Source organism: Lytechinus pictus, chromosome 12 (assembly GCF_037042905.1).
Source record: "Lytechinus pictus isolate F3 Inbred chromosome 12, Lp3.0, whole genome shotgun sequence".
In the NCBI taxonomy this organism is placed as follows: Eukaryota; Metazoa; Echinodermata; class Echinoidea; order Temnopleuroida; family Toxopneustidae; genus Lytechinus; species Lytechinus pictus.
The window spans coordinates 24,732,844-24,755,224 of NC_087256.1; the positions used below are offsets into that span (position 1 = coordinate 24,732,844).

General features: G+C 37.7%; 1 protein-coding gene across 1 annotated transcript; it reads left to right on the forward strand.

Moving 5' to 3' along the window:
• The first annotated feature begins 2,917 nt into the window (after positions 1-2,917).
• On the forward strand, positions 2,918-21,712 carry LOC129272304 (uncharacterized). The gene is made up of 9 exons (XM_064107195.1): positions 2,918-3,046; positions 10,573-10,601; positions 11,750-11,875; positions 12,788-12,899; positions 14,153-14,288; positions 15,492-15,716; positions 17,409-17,505; positions 18,175-18,281; positions 19,070-21,712. Exons 1-9 carry the CDS (start codon positions 2,918-2,920, stop codon positions 20,020-20,022), a joined length of 1,914 nt encoding a protein of 637 aa, XP_063963265.1. The 3' UTR covers positions 20,023-21,712.
• The last annotated feature ends 669 nt before the right edge of the window (positions 21,713-22,381 follow it).

Sequence of the window (22,381 nt, forward strand, 5' to 3'; positions counted from 1 at the left end):
TTTCTTTCCGATATACATCATTCATATGTTAAGGAATTTGGTTGAAAAACGCAATCATAAGAACACCCTTCCCCCTTCCCTGTGCCTCTTCCCCTCTTTGAATGAACTATATTGAGATATTGAGGCATTATAGACCAAATGGGAATAGACCAAATGGCATTTCATCAGCAGAAGGGGGGATGTCTGATATTGTGCTCCATAATCTATGACCCCTGGTACACATGCGTCGGGTTTGAGGCCGCCTCAGACGCCGGCTTTGAAGCTGCCTTCACACCTGCGATTTGGGCGGTGATACGCATACGCGGAAAGTGGACTGAGGCCGCGTGGAGATCATTATCCCCCTGATAGACATAACCCAGTTTCACGTCGCCTATTCACTTTACAAGATCGAGTCGCCTGACTTGTCATGTCAACATTTTCTATCGTTCGTTAGCAATAACTGTTGTTCGCTATTTTTAGTTCAGTGGTCAAGCCGGCCTGTGTCTACTTAGAGATAATACACACACCAACTGCAGGACTGAAGCTGGCGTGAAGCCGTCTTCAAACCACATCCAAAGGTGGACTCGGCCCGAGCAGATGCCAGTCCGGCTTTTAAAAAAAAAGGTAGATGATACATATAAGTTGAGTGGGGCTTCAGTCAACTTTCAGTGTATGTGTATCACCGTCCTATGGGACTGACTGTATAGCAATACCAGATAAAACGATTTTATTGAAGTGTGACATGTGTCATCTTTATCAGACTGGACATTGACACCGTTCTCATTATACTTTCTAAAACTGGTTTACTGGAATCCGGTTCAGGAAACCAGTTTGGAAGATCGCTTTGCTAGCATTCCCATATGATCACCCGAACGTGGTTTTCAAAACCACTTCAAGTAAAGCTGTCTTGTTGCTATGGGAACACTCTCAGTGGGGTGACATGTTTCACGCGAAATTCGAAACTGCAGCGAGGCATTCCACATACAGTTTGTGGAGTAGGGCGCTCGAAATGTGCGAAGATCGCTTCCCGAAGAATGGTTGTGTCCTCACTTCACTAAAACCAGTGTAACGAGGCAAAGCAATCTTCAAAACTACATCGCGAGGTGGATTGCTGAACCAGTTTGGAAGATCGCTTCCAAGACCGCTTCGACTGTTCTCACTACATGTTAAACTAGTTTTCAGATGGTAGTGAGAACGGTGTCCTACTTCAGAGGAGTACCAGATGAAAGGATTTTATTGAACTGTGACATGTGTCATCATTATCAGACTGGACAAAGTCGCCTTGTCGGGTTACAGTATTCCCCTACCTACAGAACTTGTTTGGACATCAGCATCTTGTGTTGATTGCATCTATCGCTGTCATTTACCAAACTGTTCATTCAGTGATAATGACGGGGGAGGAAAGGCGGGATGGGGTCAGAAGATAAAGACTTGACACGTCCAGTAAACCAATTCTATACATACATTTATGGAGTTGACTTGGTCAAATATTGTATTGATATTGCACTTTTGGTATCATTTACAGAGCTTTTCATTTGGTTATAACAGGACGAAGAAGGTGGGAGGGGTCAGAAAGATAACAATCTATCACTTGAGACTTGCTTGAATTGTCACCTTTGCATGTTTTCTATATTTATGGTGCTGCTGGTCCCTCCCCCAAGGAATGAATAAATAGATGAAAAATATGATAAGTTCAGAGATGAATAGAAAGAGCACTGTCTATAAATAAATGAATGAATTTATAGGTTTATGAACTAATAAATGATTGGATTATGTATGTATGTAAAAATAAATGAGTGAATGAAAAATGCACGAACAAAAGGAATAATGGACGATCTGAAAATGTATGAATCAATATAAATTATGGATCCTAAATTGATACAAACTATCAACTGTTTTGCAACCTTTCACTAAAATATGAACAATTTACCTGTATGCCCAAATGACTTGGGAGATTATTTTGTATTGCTGTGGGATATTTATGAAAGACCAAATGAAAAAATCTGTAGACTGTATGCATCCCATGGTCATATACTCAGGATAGGAAGGAGTTACAAGGAAAAGGGTACTTGGTGATATGAGAGAAAGAGGAAAAAAAGAGAGGGAGAGACACAGAGAGAGGAGAGAGCTAAAGAGAGAGTGCAAAATGTTGGGAAAGCACCTTTGATGATATAATTAATTGAGGCGTAATCTAGAGCAGCACCTCCCCCTCGTCCCACCTTCCCAAAGGCCTGTTCTCATTAGCAGACGTTATTTTAACATATTGATACTTGATACATGGGATTAACTAAGAAAGTTAAATCTGTGTTAACATGGCTACCTCGTTACCAGTTCCAATCTGTGTATGAAAGTAATATAGCTGGAAAATATTTCAATGGAAATTTATTGGGTATGAACAAGGACACTGTTCTCACTATACCTTCCTAAAACTAGTTTACTGGAAACTTGTTTAACGTGTAATGAGAACGGTCCAAGCGATCTTCCATACCGATTCATAAAACCACCTCGCGATGTAGTTTTCAAGATAGCTTTGCCTCGTTAAACTGGATTCAGCGTAAGTGAGGACACAACCTTCGGGAAGTGATCTTTGCACATTTTGAGCGTGCTACTCTACACACTGTATGTGGAATGCCTACGATGCGGTTTTGAATTTCGCGCGAAACGTGTCACCCCACTGAGAGTGTTCCCATAGCAACAAGATCGCTTTATGTGAAGTGATTTTGAAAACCACTTTCGGGTGATCAAATGGGAACGCTAGCAAAGCGATCTTCCAAACTGGTTTCCTGAACCAGTTTCCAGTAAACTAGTGTTATAAAGCGTAATGAGGACGGGGTCAAGGACTCAAGAGGGTCTGTTGTTGTCCCAATCATCATTTTGTCTTATACCCATTTCATTTTCTTTCATTTCGCCTAATTAACACAGAGTACAATTAGACAAAATGGTATATGGACTGAATGGCTATTGTACCAACTGGTTATTAAATGATATGGTGAGTGGACGAAGTGGCAATTCGACCATGTGGATAGTGAACGAACTGATGGTAGACCAAATGATAGTAGACGAGTTGGTAATTGGGCGGCTGGGCATTAGACCAATTGAAAATAAACCATGGAGATGGGGTTTCTTGAATCTTGAGATCAGTCCAGATTAATCCCGAAGAGGGCTTATTGGGCTAGAATCTCATGGTTGAGCCATCCTGGGCCGATGCATCACCATTTGCTGACTTGAGTAATGGCAATGGACCAGGGGAGTGTTTCACAAAAAGTTTTGTCATGGAATTTTACCACCCAATGTGCTCTCAGCCAATCAGATGAGAGGATCAAGTGATTTATAATAAAGTGAAAATCACTGACAAAAACTTTTCATGAAAGGTTCCCCAGGTCTGATAGGGGGAGGGATGGGCTGGCCTTGTTCTGTTTTGTGGGGGGAAAAGTGCTGATCCATCTCACCCCACCGAATCTTTGGCAGGCTAATGGGGATGCTGCCCGTGTCTGAGATGAATCAGAAGACATTTTTCCCCTTGAGATCGCAGACTTGATGTTACACCTGTTCGTAGATGTGTCGCAGACAGGAGATGTGAAATGACAAGGTCTGCACTGATTGCACGATATGAATGATATTGTATGATTTGATGATGTATGCATCATCATCTAACGGGAGAAAATATATGTGTGTAATTAGAACAAAGAAAGTATCAGACATGCATTTGGCAATTAGGGGAATTTTGTAAAGTTTTCATGTTTTTCTTTTTTCAAATGGTTTTAAAGATTCTAATCATTTGACCAAAAAAAATGTGTTTTGGAAATGAAATTAATTTGCAATCAGTTAAAGTTCCAAACAATATTTGCATTATCATGTAAAAATGAAATGTTATTGCCAGAGGGTGACAGGAGGCAGTGACCTCCCCATCCCCAGATCATCCCCCCCCCCCCAGGGAAAAAGGGGAGAGAGATTAAAAAGGAGAGAATCCTAGGAAGAAAATGAGAATTGAAGAATGTAAATCATGAAAAAATATATAATCCCAATGTAGACTTATATTTTATTCTCGCATTTCAGGTAGCAATATTTTTATGACAAACTATCAACTTTTCAAACTATAATCAGCCATCAAATTTTGTTTCTGTGCCCAGTAGCACCATACCCCTCCCCCTTTCCCTCATCTGGATTTGTATCAATTGACACATAGAGGCCGTTCTCATTACGCTTTCTAAAACTAGTTTACTGGAAACTGATTCAGGTAACTAGTTTGGAAGATCGCTTTGCTAGCGTTCCCACTTGAATGCACGAAAGTGGTTTTCAAAATCACTTCCCGTAAAGCGATCCTGTTTTGTATGGAAACGCTCTCAGTGGGGTAACACGTTTCATGCAAAATTCAAAACCGCATCATAGGCATTCTACACCTGTCGTGTGGAGTAGCGCGCTCAAAATGTCCGAAGATCGCTTCCCGAAGTTGTGTCCTCACTTACGCTAAAACCAGTTTACCGAGGCAAAGCGATCTTGAAAATTACATCGCAAGGTGGTTTTCCAAACTGGTTTGGAAGATTGCTTCCAAGATCGCTTCAATCGTTCTCACTACACGTTAAACTATTTTCTACTAAACTACTTTCCAGTAAACTAGTTTTAGGAACGTAGTGAGAACGGTGTCATATTCATATTAGTGCGGCAGAGTAGTCTTATAAATGAAGATGTCATTGACCGAGAATTCATGACTTCCTCAGATTCTTCCAGATGTGTCATAATAGAACATTGACTTCTTTGTAAAGATTTCTCCATCAAACGATTTTTATACCGCCTGACCTAGTTCATAAAGATCTGTTTGTCATTTTTGTTTACATCAGGCAATCATCCTCATCATCGCCATAGCAACCAGTATCATTACACTCATCACATTCCCTCATCATTGCATTCATTCTTGAATGAATTTGTCTAGACAGTCACAGACATTTTCATTTCTAATTTTGTTCTGTGACCTTGGTTTGGAGTTCATACCACAGAAAACCCCACAAGAATGTCTTCAGAGGGAATCGTTGAAAATGAAAATTGCTTTTTAATTTGATTCTTGTTATTTTATCATTAAAGGGCAATCATTCAACTTTTTTATTATTATATAGTTACTGAGGACCCTATTTTCTCTAAAAAAAGGAATTACAAGGTTCATAAGTAGAGAGCACAAAGTCTTTGAACAATTTTGTTTCATTGTGATTTAAATTCGACCACCCCCCCTTCCATACAATCAAAATTTGGTGTCGTTATTTATCAAATAAACAATAACATTCAAAAGAATATCAAGAATCCCAAATATAAACAACAATTTCAGACAAAAGCACCATGTCCAGAATTTGATGATTACTATTGAAAGTCAGTACATGACAAAAAATAATTAAACTTCAAGAAAATGACCATTAAGTTGTCCGTATATACAGTGCATCCCAGAAAAAAAAATGAAAGCATGGATTCTCAGATTTTTTTTCAAACATACACAAATGATTTATGATAATTTATTTTATTAACAAAATTGAAAAGTTCAGTTTTCGAAGTAATGTAAAAAAAGTTTATGCGTAGATAGAAAAGTTTGAAATTTGTTTAGGCTATGACAACCTAGAAAGGGGTGGATTATTGTCATCTCTTTTTCTGTTCTTTGTTTTGCTGCTTTCACTGAATATGTAGGCCTGCATGAGAAGAATGAATAGATCCAGACTACAGTCTCTTAGCAAATTATAATTTCTGAAAGGCCTCAGGTTTTAATGTTTGTAATCTGCCATTTGTGAATGATTCACAAATTGTCTGGTCTGATATCAAAGAAGAGATTTTACTCATTCTATATTTGTCAAATTTGTAATTGAAATGTATTAGATGACTGATATCATTCTCTGAATACAGGTTTCCCTCTTATCTGAGATGCACTGTATAAAACACAATATTATGTGCCAAATGATTCTGCAGAAAATGGGTAATTGCTGATGAATAAGCAAAATGACAAGGCACTGTGCCATAAGATGTACCCATTCTCTAACTTCTGAGGTACAATGTATAGCACATCCCCATGTATGCTTATTTGTGTTGTCTGTTTGCATTGTCAGCGAATTTTCAACTTGTAGTCACTAAATGTGTTTGACAATATTTGGCATGCTCAGAATTTCCAGAACTCGATTGATGGTAGGAGAATGTTTCACCTTGTTTTAAAGACTTTCTGTAGACATAATTACTCACTTCTACTCTTGGTTTGTCTTTATTTTAGAGCTTAGATCAATCTTCCAATAAGGGTAGTAGTACGTCATGCTCAGTGAAGTTGATATATTATGTTCATACCAACGGACCGAGTTCGCTAAATTTCTTAACTTTTTTTAAGACTTTCTTCTGAAATGATTGTTCACTACTTCTACTTGATTTTTACTTTAAAGGATATACACAACCTTCAAGGGTTTTACCTTTATGTTCAGCGGAGTCTATACATTCTGTTCATGGTTTGAAATTTGTGAGTTTCTCAACTTTTTCAGGACATTGCACCTAATTTTGAAGACTTCTAAAATTATTGTTCACATCTTACACTTTATTTTGGCTTGAAAGGGTAGGATAAGAACCTCCAAGGGTAGTTGTCTGTCATGCTTGCGAAGTTTACACATTCTATTCATAGATTGAAATCTGTGAGTTTCTCAAAAGAATTTCAGGACATTTCACCTAATTTTAAAGACTCTTGAAATCGTTGCTTGCTTCTTCTTTTTGATTTTGGCTTTGAATGGTAGGAAAAACCTAGAAGGGTTGTTGTACGTCATGCCCAGTGAAGTCGATACATTCTGTTCATAGTTTGAAATCTGTGAGTTTCTCAAAACTTTTTCAGGACATTTCACCTAATTTTAAAGACTCTGTCATTGCTCACTTCTTCCAATTGATTTTTGCTTTAAAGGGTAGGAACATGGACAGTCCGGTCCATGGTCGGAAGTACCTCTAAGGGTTGTTGTACGTCATGCCCAGTGAAGTCAGATACATTCTGTTCATACCGATGGATTGAGTTCTCCATCAGTAAGCCACTTAGCCTGCTTATGATTAACATCTTGCGGACATCCAAACAGTAATATGATACCCTCCTAAAAATGACTGTCAATCATACCGGGCTGGACAAACCTCAGAACAACCCGGAGGGTGCGTTTCACGTGTTGCAGGATGAAAACTTGGTCTTAAGGATAAGAATAGATAGCATGGTTGGCGATCCCGACATCAGAGAATAATTTTGCTTTACAAATTTGAATAGCATTTTTGGCCATGAGAGAAAAGCTCCCTCAACTAAGTAATGTACAGTCCTATGGAAAAATATGCTATACAAAAGACTTTATGCATAGCAATCTTTCAAAAATGTGGAGCAAACTGCGATGCGATACCAGGAAAAAATTTCCCTGCCGACATATAGGCCTTGTTCAATGTTTTGGGGGCTTCTAAAGATAAGTTTCTAGCAACTTGATAGCTCAATCTCACGATAATTCTGTCTTTTATTACTTTTTCTTAATAAACTGATTTTGTTTTCTAACCCATTTGAAATTTTCCTTTTGAGTATTATTAAAAATATGTGGCATATTGATTCCCTGTCTCTGGTAGGCAGGAAGCTAATTGACTGATTCATATCTCACTCTGATATCCAATCTATATTTTAGTACAATCGTTGGTGGCTTTCCACAACATAGGACTGAATTTAACATCCTATCAGAAGGACTTACTATTAAACACACAAACATAAGGAGGGCATGAGGCATGCAGTGGGTGCAAAATGTAAATTTAGTCTTGTTTTGGGGCCGAAAATGGTGGGACATGAGAAAAATGCAGTTGGACAACATTTTGATGGAAGTTTATCTTTGCCTTTTTGTTTGTATGAGATGAAAATAAAGTGAAATAAAATGAAATAAAACCAAAGTATTCTCTCCATGTATAGAAGAAAGTTAGCCAGGAGATATGGTCAGTTAATAGAGTCCAGATAAATGAAGGCCAGATACACAGGGTAGGGTGTATCTGTGCTATTTACAATCATTCATCTCTCTGTGATTCCACTACATTACCATCATCCAAACAAAATTAACTTGGGGCACTCTATCCTGCTTCATACTTAAAGGTCAAGTCCACCCCAGAAAATGTTGATTTGAATCAATAGAGAAAAATCGAACAAGCATAATGCTGAAAATGTCATCAAAATCGGATGTGAAATAAGAAAATTGCGACATTTTAAAGTTTGCTTATTTTTTACGAAACAGTAATATGCAAAAATCAGTGATACGCAAATGAGGAAGTTGATGATGCCCTTCACTCACCATTTCTTTTGTTTTTGTATTGTTTAAATCATTTTTACAGATTTGACAATAAGGACCAACTTGACTGAACCAGAAAAAATGTTAAAACAATGGTGATTCCACATGTTCGGGAAGGAAAAGGACTTTATTTCACATGACATTGAGGAGAAAATAAGAATATTTCACAATTCATATAATAAAATACAAAACAGAAATAGTGAGTGACATCATCCGTCCCCTTGTTTGCATACCGACCAGGATGTGCATATTGTAACTGTTTTTTTTTTAATTAAGGGAAGCTTTAAAATGTTAAAATTTCTTATTTTACATCCGATTTGAATGAAATTTTAAGTGTTATGCTTGTTTGATTTTTCTCTATTTATTCGAATCATTTTGTTGGGATGGACTTAGTGTCCTTTAAACATGAAGTCATGAATTTGTGAACTGTATCCCATGGAAATTCCTTTTTACATCCCTGTGTATACTGAACATTATTCCCTGTATTTCATACCGTGGGGGGTACTCAGTGTAAATATATGATACGTATGTGCCGCGGTTGAGACCCCCATTGTCAACTTAAATTTCCATTCCAGAGCATCACCAATTCAGAAAGCCATAGAAAATCAATTTTTTCCCGTTCCGATGACCCTCAAATTTGTGATTTCTCGCTCCAGAGAGCGCCCGTCGTGATCTACTCAGCCGGTCAGAGCGGCGAGCTCGATCAGCGCGGAGCCATTATGCCGGCCCGCTGAAGCTCCCCGCGCCCGCAGCTAACTTGCGCTGGCCCGATATGAATCTTGCAAGATGTGCACGCGTTTTGCGCCTACGATCTAATGAGTTGCCGGAGACCCCCGTTTTTATGTAGTCCATTCCAGAGCATTGCATTTTTAGCAATCGTTGATCCAAGAGCCGTTCCGGAGACCGCCGTTTTAAGACCAAGATTTAGTTCCAGAGCCCCCAATTTTCGAGTTGGCGCGGCACATAGGTATCATGTTATAATTCGTTTACCCCCCTGAGATTTCATTCCTCTCTTTGTCTTTCTCCTCCTTCAACTTCCTTCCCTCCCAACTTTTTTTTCTCTCTCTCTTTTTCTTCTTTTAGATGTGGTGCAATGATATTTGTATATATATATTCCAGACCAAATGTTTATTCTTCGTTGAGTAGATCAATTTACGAATAGTTTCAGAAAATTATGTTAAAGGTAATATCTCTTAACATCAAATATCAAATTATTATTCATTATATTGAGGGAGAAAACTATGAGTAGTCTTACGTAAACAGTGATGTATGGTATGTTAGTCATTGTGTCTTTTAGTGCTAGTCATTTTTAAGAAAACAGGTCACTGTTCAACAATGTGTATATTCTGCATGCGCTGTATAGAGATCTCCTTGTTTTATTGAACATATGTATTTAAAGTTTTGATTCTGTCTGAATTTGTTCACTTGTGTGTCATTTCATTAAAATGGACTATCCAATGGTTTTGTGTTGACTGAAATCTAATTGAAATCTACTCTTTCCTATATTGGAGAAGACAATGTTGATAATGTGAGAACATTCTTTGTAATGTGAATGCACCTGCTGCAGACAAATCTTTCTGAGGCCTGCCGACTGAAAACCTTTCTACAGATTTAATGTGTTTGTTTATGGAATAAATGCTGCCAGACTAAACTCCACAGACATTCATTTCCATGTATCGTTGTTTAATTTAATACTGTTTTGCTGCCTATATAGTACCAATGGTCTAGAACTTTCTCTCCCCGCCCCCTCTCACTACCTTCCTCCATCCCCCTCCCCCCCCCTCTCTCTTTTTCTGTCCTCTCGACCCTATACATCACCTGTTAATTTATTTCCCTTTCTCTATTCTTTACTCCTTCCCTGCGTTCCTCCCTTGACCTCCTCTATCCCTGCCTTTCTTTCTACCCTCTTCCTACACCCATCCCTTTTCTCTATTTTGTCCTTCTCCACACACACTCTCTCTCTCGCTACACTCTACATGTATATCCCCTTCTCACTACCTTCCCTCCTTCCTTTTCTTTATTCTTTCCACCCTCTCTCCCTCTTTTTTCCCTCTCTCTCACTACCTCCCACCCCTCCCCTACCTACCATTTCTCTATTCCCTCTTTCCTTCAACTCACCCTCTCATCCCCTCTCTCCATGCACCTCTCCCCACCCCTCTCCCTACCTTCCTTCTTTCTTTCTCCCCTCTCTCCCTTTCCTCCATTCCCTCACTCTCCCTTCCTCTCTACCTGCCATTTCCCTCCTTTCTCTATTCCTCCTTCACTAATTGATCTCTTCTTTCTTTTTGTTTTTGTCTCACAGAATTCATCCTTGAATAAAAACAAGAATGTGTAAGTACAGGATCATACATTTCCATGACATTTGCTCCGGCGACAATTGCTCTGATGGAAAATCTGCATGTTAAGCCAAACGTAATACCTAACCTCCAAAACTAAATAAACCCTATTCTTATCTTTACATTATTCCGAACCAATTACTCTTATTACAATTTTAACTCTAACCCTATGCCCTGTGAGACATTAAGGCAGGAGCAAATGTCGCAGGAGCATATGTCACTGATCATGCATTTATCAAATAAGATATATTTGTTAAGTTTTGTATGAAACATGACCTAGATGTAATCATACGCACAGTTTCAGTTTTATTCACACACACGAAGAGTCCTGAATTGAATTAGTATTTTCTTACAAAATAAAGCCTGGACATTAATAATAACTGTTATAATACTAGAGTATAAAACCGTACACATGAATGGTTTGTGACTTCACGTGTGAAATGCACTGAGTTTTCTTTCCCATGGCTTTTCAGATAGGTTTCCTCACAAAAAAATCAAAGAAAGACAATTGAAAACATAGAAGGCTATTTCAGATAAAGAAATACCTTCATTATCATGATATCCTTTATTTTATACATTTATATGAATACAGAACTTTGCTCCTTTTACTGCCCTTTCACACAGTCAAAAAATTGTAATTTGAGTGATGATTCCAGTAAAAAAAAACTAAGGCTAATGACAAATTTTTAGCACGTGTGAAACCAAACTAGAATCACGAACGCTAATCACAAACACAATTCAAATTCTACTCCGGAGGTGAATTCCAGTTAAGTGAACTGTTTTTATGGCACTTCCATGTAACTTGCGATTTTCCTTTAAACTGTGTTTGTACAAATTGTCCATGTGAAAGGTCTGGTGATTCTAAAGACGAATTGCAATCATCATTACAATGATGATTCAAGATTCACGTGTGAAAATGTCCGTAGTCTTTACCAATTTATATTTAGCTCCCAATTTCTATAAAAAAAAACACTTTGGATTTTTGGTGTCCAGGGGTATAGATGTAAGTGGCGCTAATTGGCCTTTTGAAATCATTAGAGTATCGAATTGTTGGTAAATTATTTTACTAGGTGACATTTCTTTGATATGAATACACAAAAAATGAATAAATGATTAGTGTACCTTTCCTTTTATTCCCATCAGGTGTAGGCCCACTGATGAAGACTTTGTTCAGAAGAAGAAGAAGTTCCGTCTCCTGCACCTTCTTGGAATCCTGTATGCTGCCCTCAGGTTTCTTGGAGAACCAGTCTTGGTCTCGGACCTCGTCAGGTAGATAGATTGCCACTTGGTCTACACCCATTTCGTCTATTTCCCATTTGGTCTAATCCTAGCTCGCCTACAACCAATTTGTCTACTCTATTTTATTTAGTTTTTTTTCTTACAAAAATAATGTCATTTTTAAAGTGTTTGACGACCAGCATTTTCTCATTATATTTTTGTTTATAAATAAAGAATTTTGCATAAAATATAATGGTATTGATAAGACTAAACCATGGCTACCAGAATATTACCCAATAAGTCTACCCTATTTAGGCGTATTCTGGTAGCCATGGTTTGGTTAAACCTAGGTTAACTTAAACCACACTTTAATGGAGTACCAGTTGTCATCTCATTCACCAATTAAAAATTATTCTTATCCTGCTGCAGAAAGCTGTTACATAATTAACTGAGTCATCAAATGGGAAGAATGTGAAAATATATATTATAACGAATTTTAATGAATTCATTAATACATTATAATTTCTACAAATGTGGAAGATATTTTATGAAGCCAGCACTCCATAGAAGTGTGGTTGAAATTCTAGTTTAGTTTAGTTTAAATTTGTGTATATCATATCTTTCTTATGTTTAATGAGCTCATTCCCAATTATTTGTTGATGAAGACAACAACTGTCTTTTTTATCGTTCCCAGACAGTTCTAAATGATTTAAGACTTATATGAGCATATATATTTAACTTGTTCTGTGAGAGATTTATGTCACAATTGGCTTTTCATAGTTGAAACACAAGTTTAGACCAGAGTTTGAATTATGTTCAGAATACGGGCCAGTGTTCAGATTCAGTGAGACATATCATGGTCTTACACCACTTAGTCAAAATACTTTGGCATGACTTTGGCAGCTCCAGGTCTCCTTTTCTCTTGTTTAAGTTGATGTAATTTTATTCCAATCCTCTTCTAAGATGGGTTTTGGATGGTCACCTGCCTTTCTATGGAACCAGCGATGTCCTACCTAAGGACATCACAAGCAAGTTTGATTCTTCTGGTACTCATGTCTTCCTTGTGGCTCAACCAGTAAGTAATGATAATTATATTAATTTTGCTGATATAGTGATGGTGGTGGTGGTGGTGGTGATGATGGTGGTGATGATGATGATTATGATGGTGGTGGTGGTGGTGGTGGTGATGAAGACGAAGATGATGATGATGATTGCAATGAAGAAGATGATGATGATGAAGAAGATGATGAAGATGATGATGATGGTGATGAAGATGATGATGATGATGATGATGACGACGACGATGATGAAGATGATGATGATTTTGATGATGGTGATGATGATGGAGATGATGATTGTAAAGATGATAATGATGATGATGATGGTGGTGGTGGTGGTGGTGGTGGTGGTGGTGGTTGTGGTGGTGGTGGTAGTGATGGTGATGATGATGGTTATGATGATTGTGGAGGAGGTGGTGGTGGTGGTAGTGATGGTGATGATGATGATGATGGTGGAGGAGGTGGTGGTGGTGGTAGTTGTACTGGCGATGATGGTGGTGATTATGATGATAATAATGATGATGATTGTAATGATGAAGATGATGATTGTAATGATGAAGATGATGATTATGATGATGATAGAGGTGATGGCGATGGTGATGATGATGATGATGATGTAACTTCTTGTCATCAATTTTAGTCTCATTTTTACTCACTCCCAAAGATTTTGCATGCCAATGATTTTGTTTTTCATCTCAACACACAGTGATCAATATTACTGTCCATAGCTTTCAAATCAAAACATTCTTGAAGCATTACTACACGTATCTCCTTCCTTTTATTTTATGCAAACTAAATGTATTTAGTATTAAGGGGACTATAGGAAAAAAGATCTTCATGTGCATTTTCACAAGTGAGTGAGACATTATGGCAAATGTCTTGTTTGATTGTCGAGATTTCATTAACAAGGGGACAATGAAAAGATCTCTAGATGTGTATTTTCGCAAGTGAACAAGACACAGTATGGTTAGTATGTTTAGATGAATTGTATTGTATTATAAAATGGGTGTAGGATATGCACTTTGGCAAGCAGGTGAGACACAATAAGGATGATGCCTTTGTCTGCTCTAAACATGCAATTTTACAAATAGGGAAGACACAATATGTTCATGTGATATTTGTTCATTGAGATTTAATGTATAACTGGACTGTTAAAAGGGCCCTTGTTTTGCATTTTCACAATAGGACGAAATGTAATGATGCTGTAAAGGCCTTGTTTGTTTCTTGGAGCTATACTTTCTTATATTTCCTTTGTGCATTTTGTTCACAGGATCTGCTTTATACCTCTAAGCTTCAAGAGCCAGTCTCTCATGTTCTTAGTGTGGTAGATATTGATCTACCAGCCTTTAATCACCTAAAGCTGGACTTTGTCATTGGTCGATTTATCTCATCACTCCATCTACCAGGTGAGCTATGATGATGATGGTGATGATGATGATGATGATGATGATGATGATGATGATGATGATGATGATGATGATGATGATGATGATGATGATAAAGATGATTACATGTATGATGATAGTGGTGATGATGATGATAAAGATGATTATGATGATAGTGGTGATGATGTTGGTGATGATGATGATGGTGATGATGATGATGATGAAGATGATGATGAAGATGATGATGAAGAAGATGATGATGATGATGATGATGATGATGATGATGATGATGATGATGATGATGATGATGATGATGATAGTGGTGATGATGAAGATGATGTTGGTGTTGGTGAAGATGATGATGGTGGTGATGATGATGATGGTGATGATGATAAAGATTATTATGATGATACTGGTGATGATGAAGATGATGTTGGTGATGATGAAGATGATGATGGTGGTGATGATGACGATGATGGTGATGATGATGTTGGTGATGATGATGATGATGATTAGGATGATAAAGATGATAGTGGTGATGATGAAGATGATGATAGTGGTGATGATGAAGATGATGTTGGTGATGATGAAGATGATGATGGTGGTGATGATGATGGTGATGATGATGAGGTGATTATGTTAATGATGATGATAATGATGGCAGCGGCAGTGGTGGTGATAATGAAATCACTGATTCTCTTTAATGCATGCCAGCCTATCAAAAACTCTCCTGATTTCAGCTGCAGGGGGCAGCATTCATCAAGGGAATATTGAACAATGACATTCTGCAAAATTGCTGTACTAACTCACAGTTTTCTTTTTTAAGTGGGTGGTTGACATTTTTGCACTAAAGAATATTTCATTATATGAGTTTAAGTTTTAAAATTAAATCATAATGATAATAATGATAAGCATTTGTATAGTGTCATCTATCTAGATATAATTTTTCCAAGGCGTCTCATTATTTATAACCGCAGCTTTAGCTCAAGCTGTCGTTTACAGCACTTGGTGCATTCAAGGAATTAATCCTGCTCGGTGCCCATTCACCTCACCTTGGTTGAGTGCATCACCATGGGGATGAATTTCTTGCTGAAGAAATGTGCCATGGCTGGGATCTGAACCCAAGGCCATCTCGTCGATAGACCAAAGTCAGAACAACTAGACCATGATTCCCCCTTAATATGCTCACAATATATTCCCCAATGTTTTTTTATTTCTTCGCAGCATCATTCAGTCAAATCACCCATCATTTGATAACCAAATACCCAGCCACCGTCGATCATCCACAGAATAAAAAGAAAAAGAATAAAAAGAAACAATTTGAGATAGAGGAAGGTCCAGCTTTGGCTTACATCATAGTCGCTATGAAACTTCTATTCGGATTGGACGGACACACTGAGGTGCTTTCTTCAGAGATTGGAAGAATCGTCAGGAACAAACTACCTGCAGGTGAATGACTGTCGTAATCCCGGGACCAGTTGCACACAGAGTTGTGATCAAATGATAAGAATGACATGATAATGTTTAGGCCTGGGAGTAAAACTCAAACCATCGGAGCATTTGACTAGTTTATCAACAATTGGCAACAGAATATTACCTTTTACAGTTATTGAATGTTCGCCATGGTTTGAGACATTCGATTATCAGAAGTACATGGCTACATAATCTTTGAAATTTGACAACCAAGTGTAAGATTACAAATTAAATTAATGTGTAGGGGAAGGCGGGGTAAGTTGTGACACTTTTTGCATTTTGCATGTTAGAATTGATATGACTAATAATATTGTAGAAATAAGTACCTCGCCTTTTAATTTGATTCTTGGGAAATATTTTTCACCTATACATAATTTTCTACCCCCACACTGAAAGTCACTGTGACCTTTGAAAAAACTGATGTCAAATGGCTCAACTTGCCCCATCTGTGGGGTCAGTTGTGCCACATTCTGGGGTAAGTTGAGCCACAAAAACTATGTACAAAATGTATGCGGGAAGAACCCGCATGTCAATTTTTGATTTAAAGCCTTTTCACTTGATAATTCTCTGTAAATAATAACATCCTCTAAAAGAAAAAGAACTATCATGTGAATTTGCTCCTTTCTGACTGCATATCAATGGCTTTTAAAGTTTTTCAATTATTATTATACATTACCATAAGAATTACCATGGCTCAACTTGCCCCATGTTGGCTGGCTCAAAACACCCCAGTCCGAACTTAATGCGATATTTTCACATCCACACATTTCTTATGCATCCATCATGTTAAAGACTATGACAAGAATGAGAATCCATACTTGGACTAACGATAATGTTCTTATTTCTTTATTATATTTAAAGACGTGTGTGGGTAAAAAGCACTGATCTATTTCACACCCTTTTTTACTTTTTTGGCTGAAATTTGTATTTTTCCCTCTGAAAAAGTACTTTTTGTTTCAAAATTGAAAACAATGTGGTGGGGTTAAGGGTTATGTAATGGGATATCAATACATGACACCACCACAATGTCTGACTCATTCATTATTGGCCTGGGGGTGGTGGCTCAACTTACCCCTATGCTCAACTTACCCCGCCTTCCCCTACCTATTACTAGTCAATAAATATCACAAATGAATGCAACTGTTATACCATTATCACTCACAATATATAATTTAATTTCTTTGTTTCATATTCTTTTCATTACGACTATATCGTTAATGATATGGATCCATTGGCCCGTATTCTAAACTCGGGTTGAATTTAAACTCTGGTCCAAAATTGTGGTTTGACTATGGATAGCCAATTGTGACAGTCATCTGTCAAAATACAAGTTCGATTTTTTAGCTCATTTGACTCTCAAATCATTCTGGGAATAATTACTGAAATAGTTCTCTTCATCAATAAAACGTGAGGAAAGAGACAAGTAAAGATTAGGAAATATATCATGTAAATGCACTTTTGAAACATTTGGCTTCTCATAATTTTAACACAGGGTTAATAACCCATGTCCTAAGTCAAACCAGAATTCAGAATGTGGACCTTTATATAATCATTGATGCAAATATACAAATATCTGAAAGCAGAAATAAAAGCAAACATACTTGTACTATTTAGAGTATAGAACAATTTCTAATTGATAACCTCTATGTAAATACACATTTTTTTTAGGTAGCAAGGTTGTCCCATTTATATTTGAGGAGTGGATGGCTAGTGAAAAACTGAGGGCAAAACACCACCAGATCAAAACCAACATTTTCAGCCATCAGTAAGTCATTATATAGCTGTCTTCAGTTTTTTTGTTTGTTTTTTTCATTATTATTTTGATTATTCATTTTGTTACAATGCAATTAGGACTGGTATAAGATTTCCCTCCAGTAGTCATGAATGTTTAAAATTTAAGTAATTCTACCCTCATCAAATCTCTTGGTTATATGTCCATATAATACTACAAAGTCATCATTTTCACAAAGTAATAAATAACGCAGATGAAATTAAAGGGGAATCCAGCCTTGGCCATAAAATGTTGTTTTGGGAAGGAGAAAAATAGATTAAACAGAATGGCGAAAGTTTATGACATCCCATATGCGGCCAATTTGAAGTCTCCATGGGTATAGTGATTACCAATATTTACAACTTTTAGAAATTCATAACTTTCTTGTTTTTTGTTCAATATTGTTCAAACTTTCACCTATCAACTTGTCTGATTTTTCTTTTTCTTATAAAAGCAATTTTTTATTTGGGTTGGATTCCCCTTTAATAAAACAAAAAATTGCACATTTACTGGGTCTAGTACATGCATCATCAAATTCTTACATGGATAATAGAAAACAGGCATACAACTACTTTCAAATGAAATTAAAAGCGTAGTTTAACATGCTATTATACAATATTAGATTTTAAAAATGTCAAATTTATTATTTTTTTCTTGATGAAGGGCATGCCGAGAGGCGAGGGACATTTCAAGATTCATCGATCAGCATTCCAAGTCCTTCCTACTCAACTCAAAAAGAGAAACACTGTACAAAGCCCAAAAGTACCAAGGTAAGCCTCTCACTACCGTCTTGGACCCTGTTTCATAAAACTTGCGATCAATTGTAAGATTAGAGCTATTATCACACCTTCTAACCTTTACCCTGAATAATTTCCACAAGTGTCAAGGTAAGCCAGTCACTGTCTCCTTGAAACCTGCTTCATAAAAAAAACTGATCAATTGCTTGTTTGAAGCTATTATCAAACCATAGCCCTTATCCTCAATAGATCCCACAAAACAGTAATGAATTATAAGTTATTATCAAACCTTTACCCCTTTATCAATAGATTCCAGAATACAAAGGCAATCCCCTCTCCTTGGACCCTGTTTCATAAAACATGTTATCAATAGCAAGTTTAACGTTTTTATCAGACCTCCCATTTACCCTAAATAAATCCCTGGACCCTGTTTAAAAAAAGTTCAAAGCTGTAATCAAACCTTCACTTCTTTTATCCTCAATAGATGTCACAAGTACCATGGTGAGCCTCTCACTGCTTCCTTTGACCGTTTCATAAAACCTGTTATTAATTGTAAGTTTAGAGCTTTTGTCAAACTTTCCCCTCCTTTATCCTCAATAGATCCCACAACTACCACAGGAAGCCGTTCACTGCAATCTTGGACCCTGTTTCATAAAACCTGTTATCAATTGCTGGTATAAAGCTATTCATATCACACATTCTCCCCTTAGGTATCAAGGTCAAGAAGGTGAGCTTCTAAATGCCAAACCAAATTTTGCAATAGACATTCATGCGATTGTGTTCTCTCTTTTCCTTCCTTTTTCATTAATTATTGTATACAGGTCAGAGCCTTGGAAGTGAGATGCAGCGACCATTTATGAAAGTCAGAGATCAAGGTGAACAAAGTGGCCAGCCATGTATTCCTGATGCTCCAAGCAGCTTTCCATACCCCTGGAATGGTCTTGACCAGAGATCAAGAGAATCCAACAGCACGGAGTCTGGTACTGGAATAGGTCATGGTGCTATGTCCACTGCTACCAGTGATGTGCACTGGATCTCCAAGAAATATCTTGCTTCATGCAACTTCTCGAGGAGCAGCGTGGACTACCTTGTGAATCTCGCCAAGTTCTGCAAGAAGAACGATTTGGATCCGGAAAGCGTATTGAGCGATGATAGACTGACGAAGATCATGTCAGAGAAGAAGGCAGAGTCTGACGCTGGTGGGAGTGAGCAAAGAGGAGGGAAGAGAAAGAAAGCTGGAAGTAACGCTGTAGGCAAAAAAAAGACTCTAGGTCATCAAGATGATGATTCTGACCCAGCTACAGCTTCCGAAGGCACATCAAAGGGCACCAGGACAAAGAGAAAGAGAATAAGAACAGAAGAGGACAATACTGGAAATGGAAACCTAAGAAAGGCAATGAAAGAGGCAGGATCTGACTCCATGAGCCGAAGTAATGTTGAGGAACTACCCTATGAGCAATGGAAACAAATGGTGTTATCAAGGACAGAGGAAGCAGAAGGCAGTAAGGACAATCCTGGTAAGTCTCCCACAGGACTTGTTTCCCACAGCGTCTCCTACACCAGGTACAAGCCAGTCAGTGTTCAGCAAGCCAAGGCTAGTATGTATCGAGACGGTGAACCAGCAGCATGGAGGCCGTTCCATCGGTCGTACCAGTGGCTTCTAGAGCACTGTGCTGCCCTCGTGAGACTAGACTGGATGTACATTCATGAAGCAGTGGCTGCATTAGAAAATCGGATATTTGATTTGAAGGACCACAAAATATCAACCCATTGATAACTGGATTCTGTAATATCCGTAGGGACTACTTTGTGCTGAATTCATGTCATGTAGCCCTCAACAAGAATTAAGTAAACAGCAAAAAGGATTTAAAATTTGGTTTTGGTGTTTGCATCGAAAGGACAAATCAGATAGCTGTCCCTATCTTCAACACCTACATCATATAACATCTCAACTTCTAGTGTGACCATCTCAGCATTGGCTTCAGATAACATTTGGTGCTGTTTTGATGTAAAAATCAGGCCACCACCACCAATACAATAATATCAGCACGAAGCTTGAAATCATTTATTGTTGACAGGGCTGCTCGCAAGTCAGCAATAAAACGAAGAGCTTCCTTTTAAGGTGTCAAACTAAATCTCCCTTGCTGTTCTCCAATATAAAGGTTTTGGTTGATGGGGGCAGGAAGGGAGATGATCTATTGTTTTGAGCCTCAATTATTAAGACATTTTCTGCCATGAAGTAAAGGCCCTGTCACATCTTCCCATGTAAGCCTTGCGGGTGAGTTGCAGGTGATTGCCCGCAACTCACCCGCAAAAATGTTTTGAGCATGTTCAAAACTTTTCTGCGTGCCAATCAGACTTGCATGCGCATCTGCTTGTGAGATGCGTGCGGGATACTCTCATTGCAGGCGACCTTTCGGGTAGCAAAAATAGTTACCCGCAAGTCACACGCAAGGCTTGCATGGAACGATGTGACTGGGCCTTCATAAATGTACTTGAGAAAGTTGTTCAAACTACTTTTCCAAACTTTAATTTATTCTTGACACAAGAAGCCTCTTTAATAGGTTCTATTATTACAGGAAAGAGTACAATTTGCAATAAAATATTGATACCCCAACGATGCAAGCAAATCGACCACACACAACTTCCTGTTGTCATTTTATCAACTGTGGTTTTTGAAAACCTGATAGTTTGTCAGAGGATTGACAGATATGGCAACAAGCGAACCGAATCCCGATATCCGTAGTTCTGTCATTTATGAAATATGATGTGTTGTGAACTGGCAGACGTTTACGGTACATGTTCGGAAGGGGTTTCGACGGGCTTGTAATTTTTATTTTCTTTAGTCTTTCTCTAGCCTTGTCATCATAACAGACATCAGATATCATTGTACCTAAATAAAATAAACCAAAACCGATTTCCCTGTGAATAACCTTCGTTCAGGGGGAAATGGACTTGGTTTTTTTTTCAGGCTGAGTCTGGCTAAGACCTATCGTGGATAAACCGCACCCCCAACTTTTGCTTCTATCCCGCCAAGAAAAGGGTGCGGTTAATAGACCGTTACGTTAGTAAAAAGATAAAAGATCTATCTGATTATCTTAATTCATTTTCTTTATAAATACCGGTATTGCAAAATTATATTACAGAATAAACCTGTAAGAGCAGTATATCCTCAGAGTTATGGGTGACATTGGCAAGGGTCTCTGGAAAAATATATGATCACCCAAGTTAAATTTGCAAATAACTGAAAGGTGCTTGTAGAAGGATTATCTGTATAAAATACAGAGTTTGAATTTATTACTTGTGAGATAACATGAAACACCGGTGGATCATTTTGTGATACAGAATATATTTTCATGATTATTTATTGTTTTACCCGAAGCACATTTGTGAATAAAAGTTATTTATACCATATTTCATCTGTTTTTACCAGAAGCCACATTTGTGAATAAAAGTTATTTATACCATTTCATATGTTTTATACTTTTTATCGTGTCATTACATTTGCTTTCTCCTACAGTTTGAAATGCAGAAAGCGATGTGTATTTTGCAATTATTGACTTTCTTGTAACAGAGGTATGTCTCTAAAACTACTACAGTGGAATCTTGATGAAAATATAGATAAAAATATTGATGGTGGTTTGATAAACATTCATTAAAGAGCAAGAGAGTTGTAAATCTTTAAAGGACACCAAAACCCAAGGAGAGAATCTTTCTTACAATTCAGGAATTGAGGAAAATATGTTTGACATTGAATAAACAAATATGCCAAGTCCCAGGGGGGGACTCATTTGGAAAGGGTAGGTGCATGTTGCCCCAAATCTTAATCGATGCCCGTAAGATTTGAAATTGCTTGTGATATGGGTGAAATTGCTTTTGATATCATTTTAAAAAGGGTTAAGAACTAGATGGTCTTCTACAAATGGGGGGTGCTTGGAAACTGGAATTTTACATGTAAAGGGGATCTTGAGAACTGATGCCTAAAATGAAGGGCTAAAGAATTGGGGAGACCTTCAGTCAATACTGCCATTATACTTGAGTCCCCCCCCCCCCCCCTCCCTCCTCCAGGGGGGGGGGGGGGTTAGTGTAACATAAATGCCAAGCAGTATCTTTAGAGATAATGGAGAAAATAT

Bases quoted from the DNA above. Each gene is read 5' to 3' on its own strand.
- LOC129272304 (XM_064107195.1), top strand. From the start codon at position 2,918: ATGGTATATGGACTGAATGGCTATTGTACCAACTGGTTATTAAATGAT. The intron at 10,602-11,749 runs GTAAGTACAGGA...TATTCCCATCAG, and splicing joins TTGAATAAAAACAAGAATGT to GTGTAGGCCCACTGATGAAG. The intron at 14,289-15,491 runs GTGAGCTATGAT...ATTTCTTCGCAG, and splicing joins CTCATCACTCCATCTACCAG to CATCATTCAGTCAAATCACC.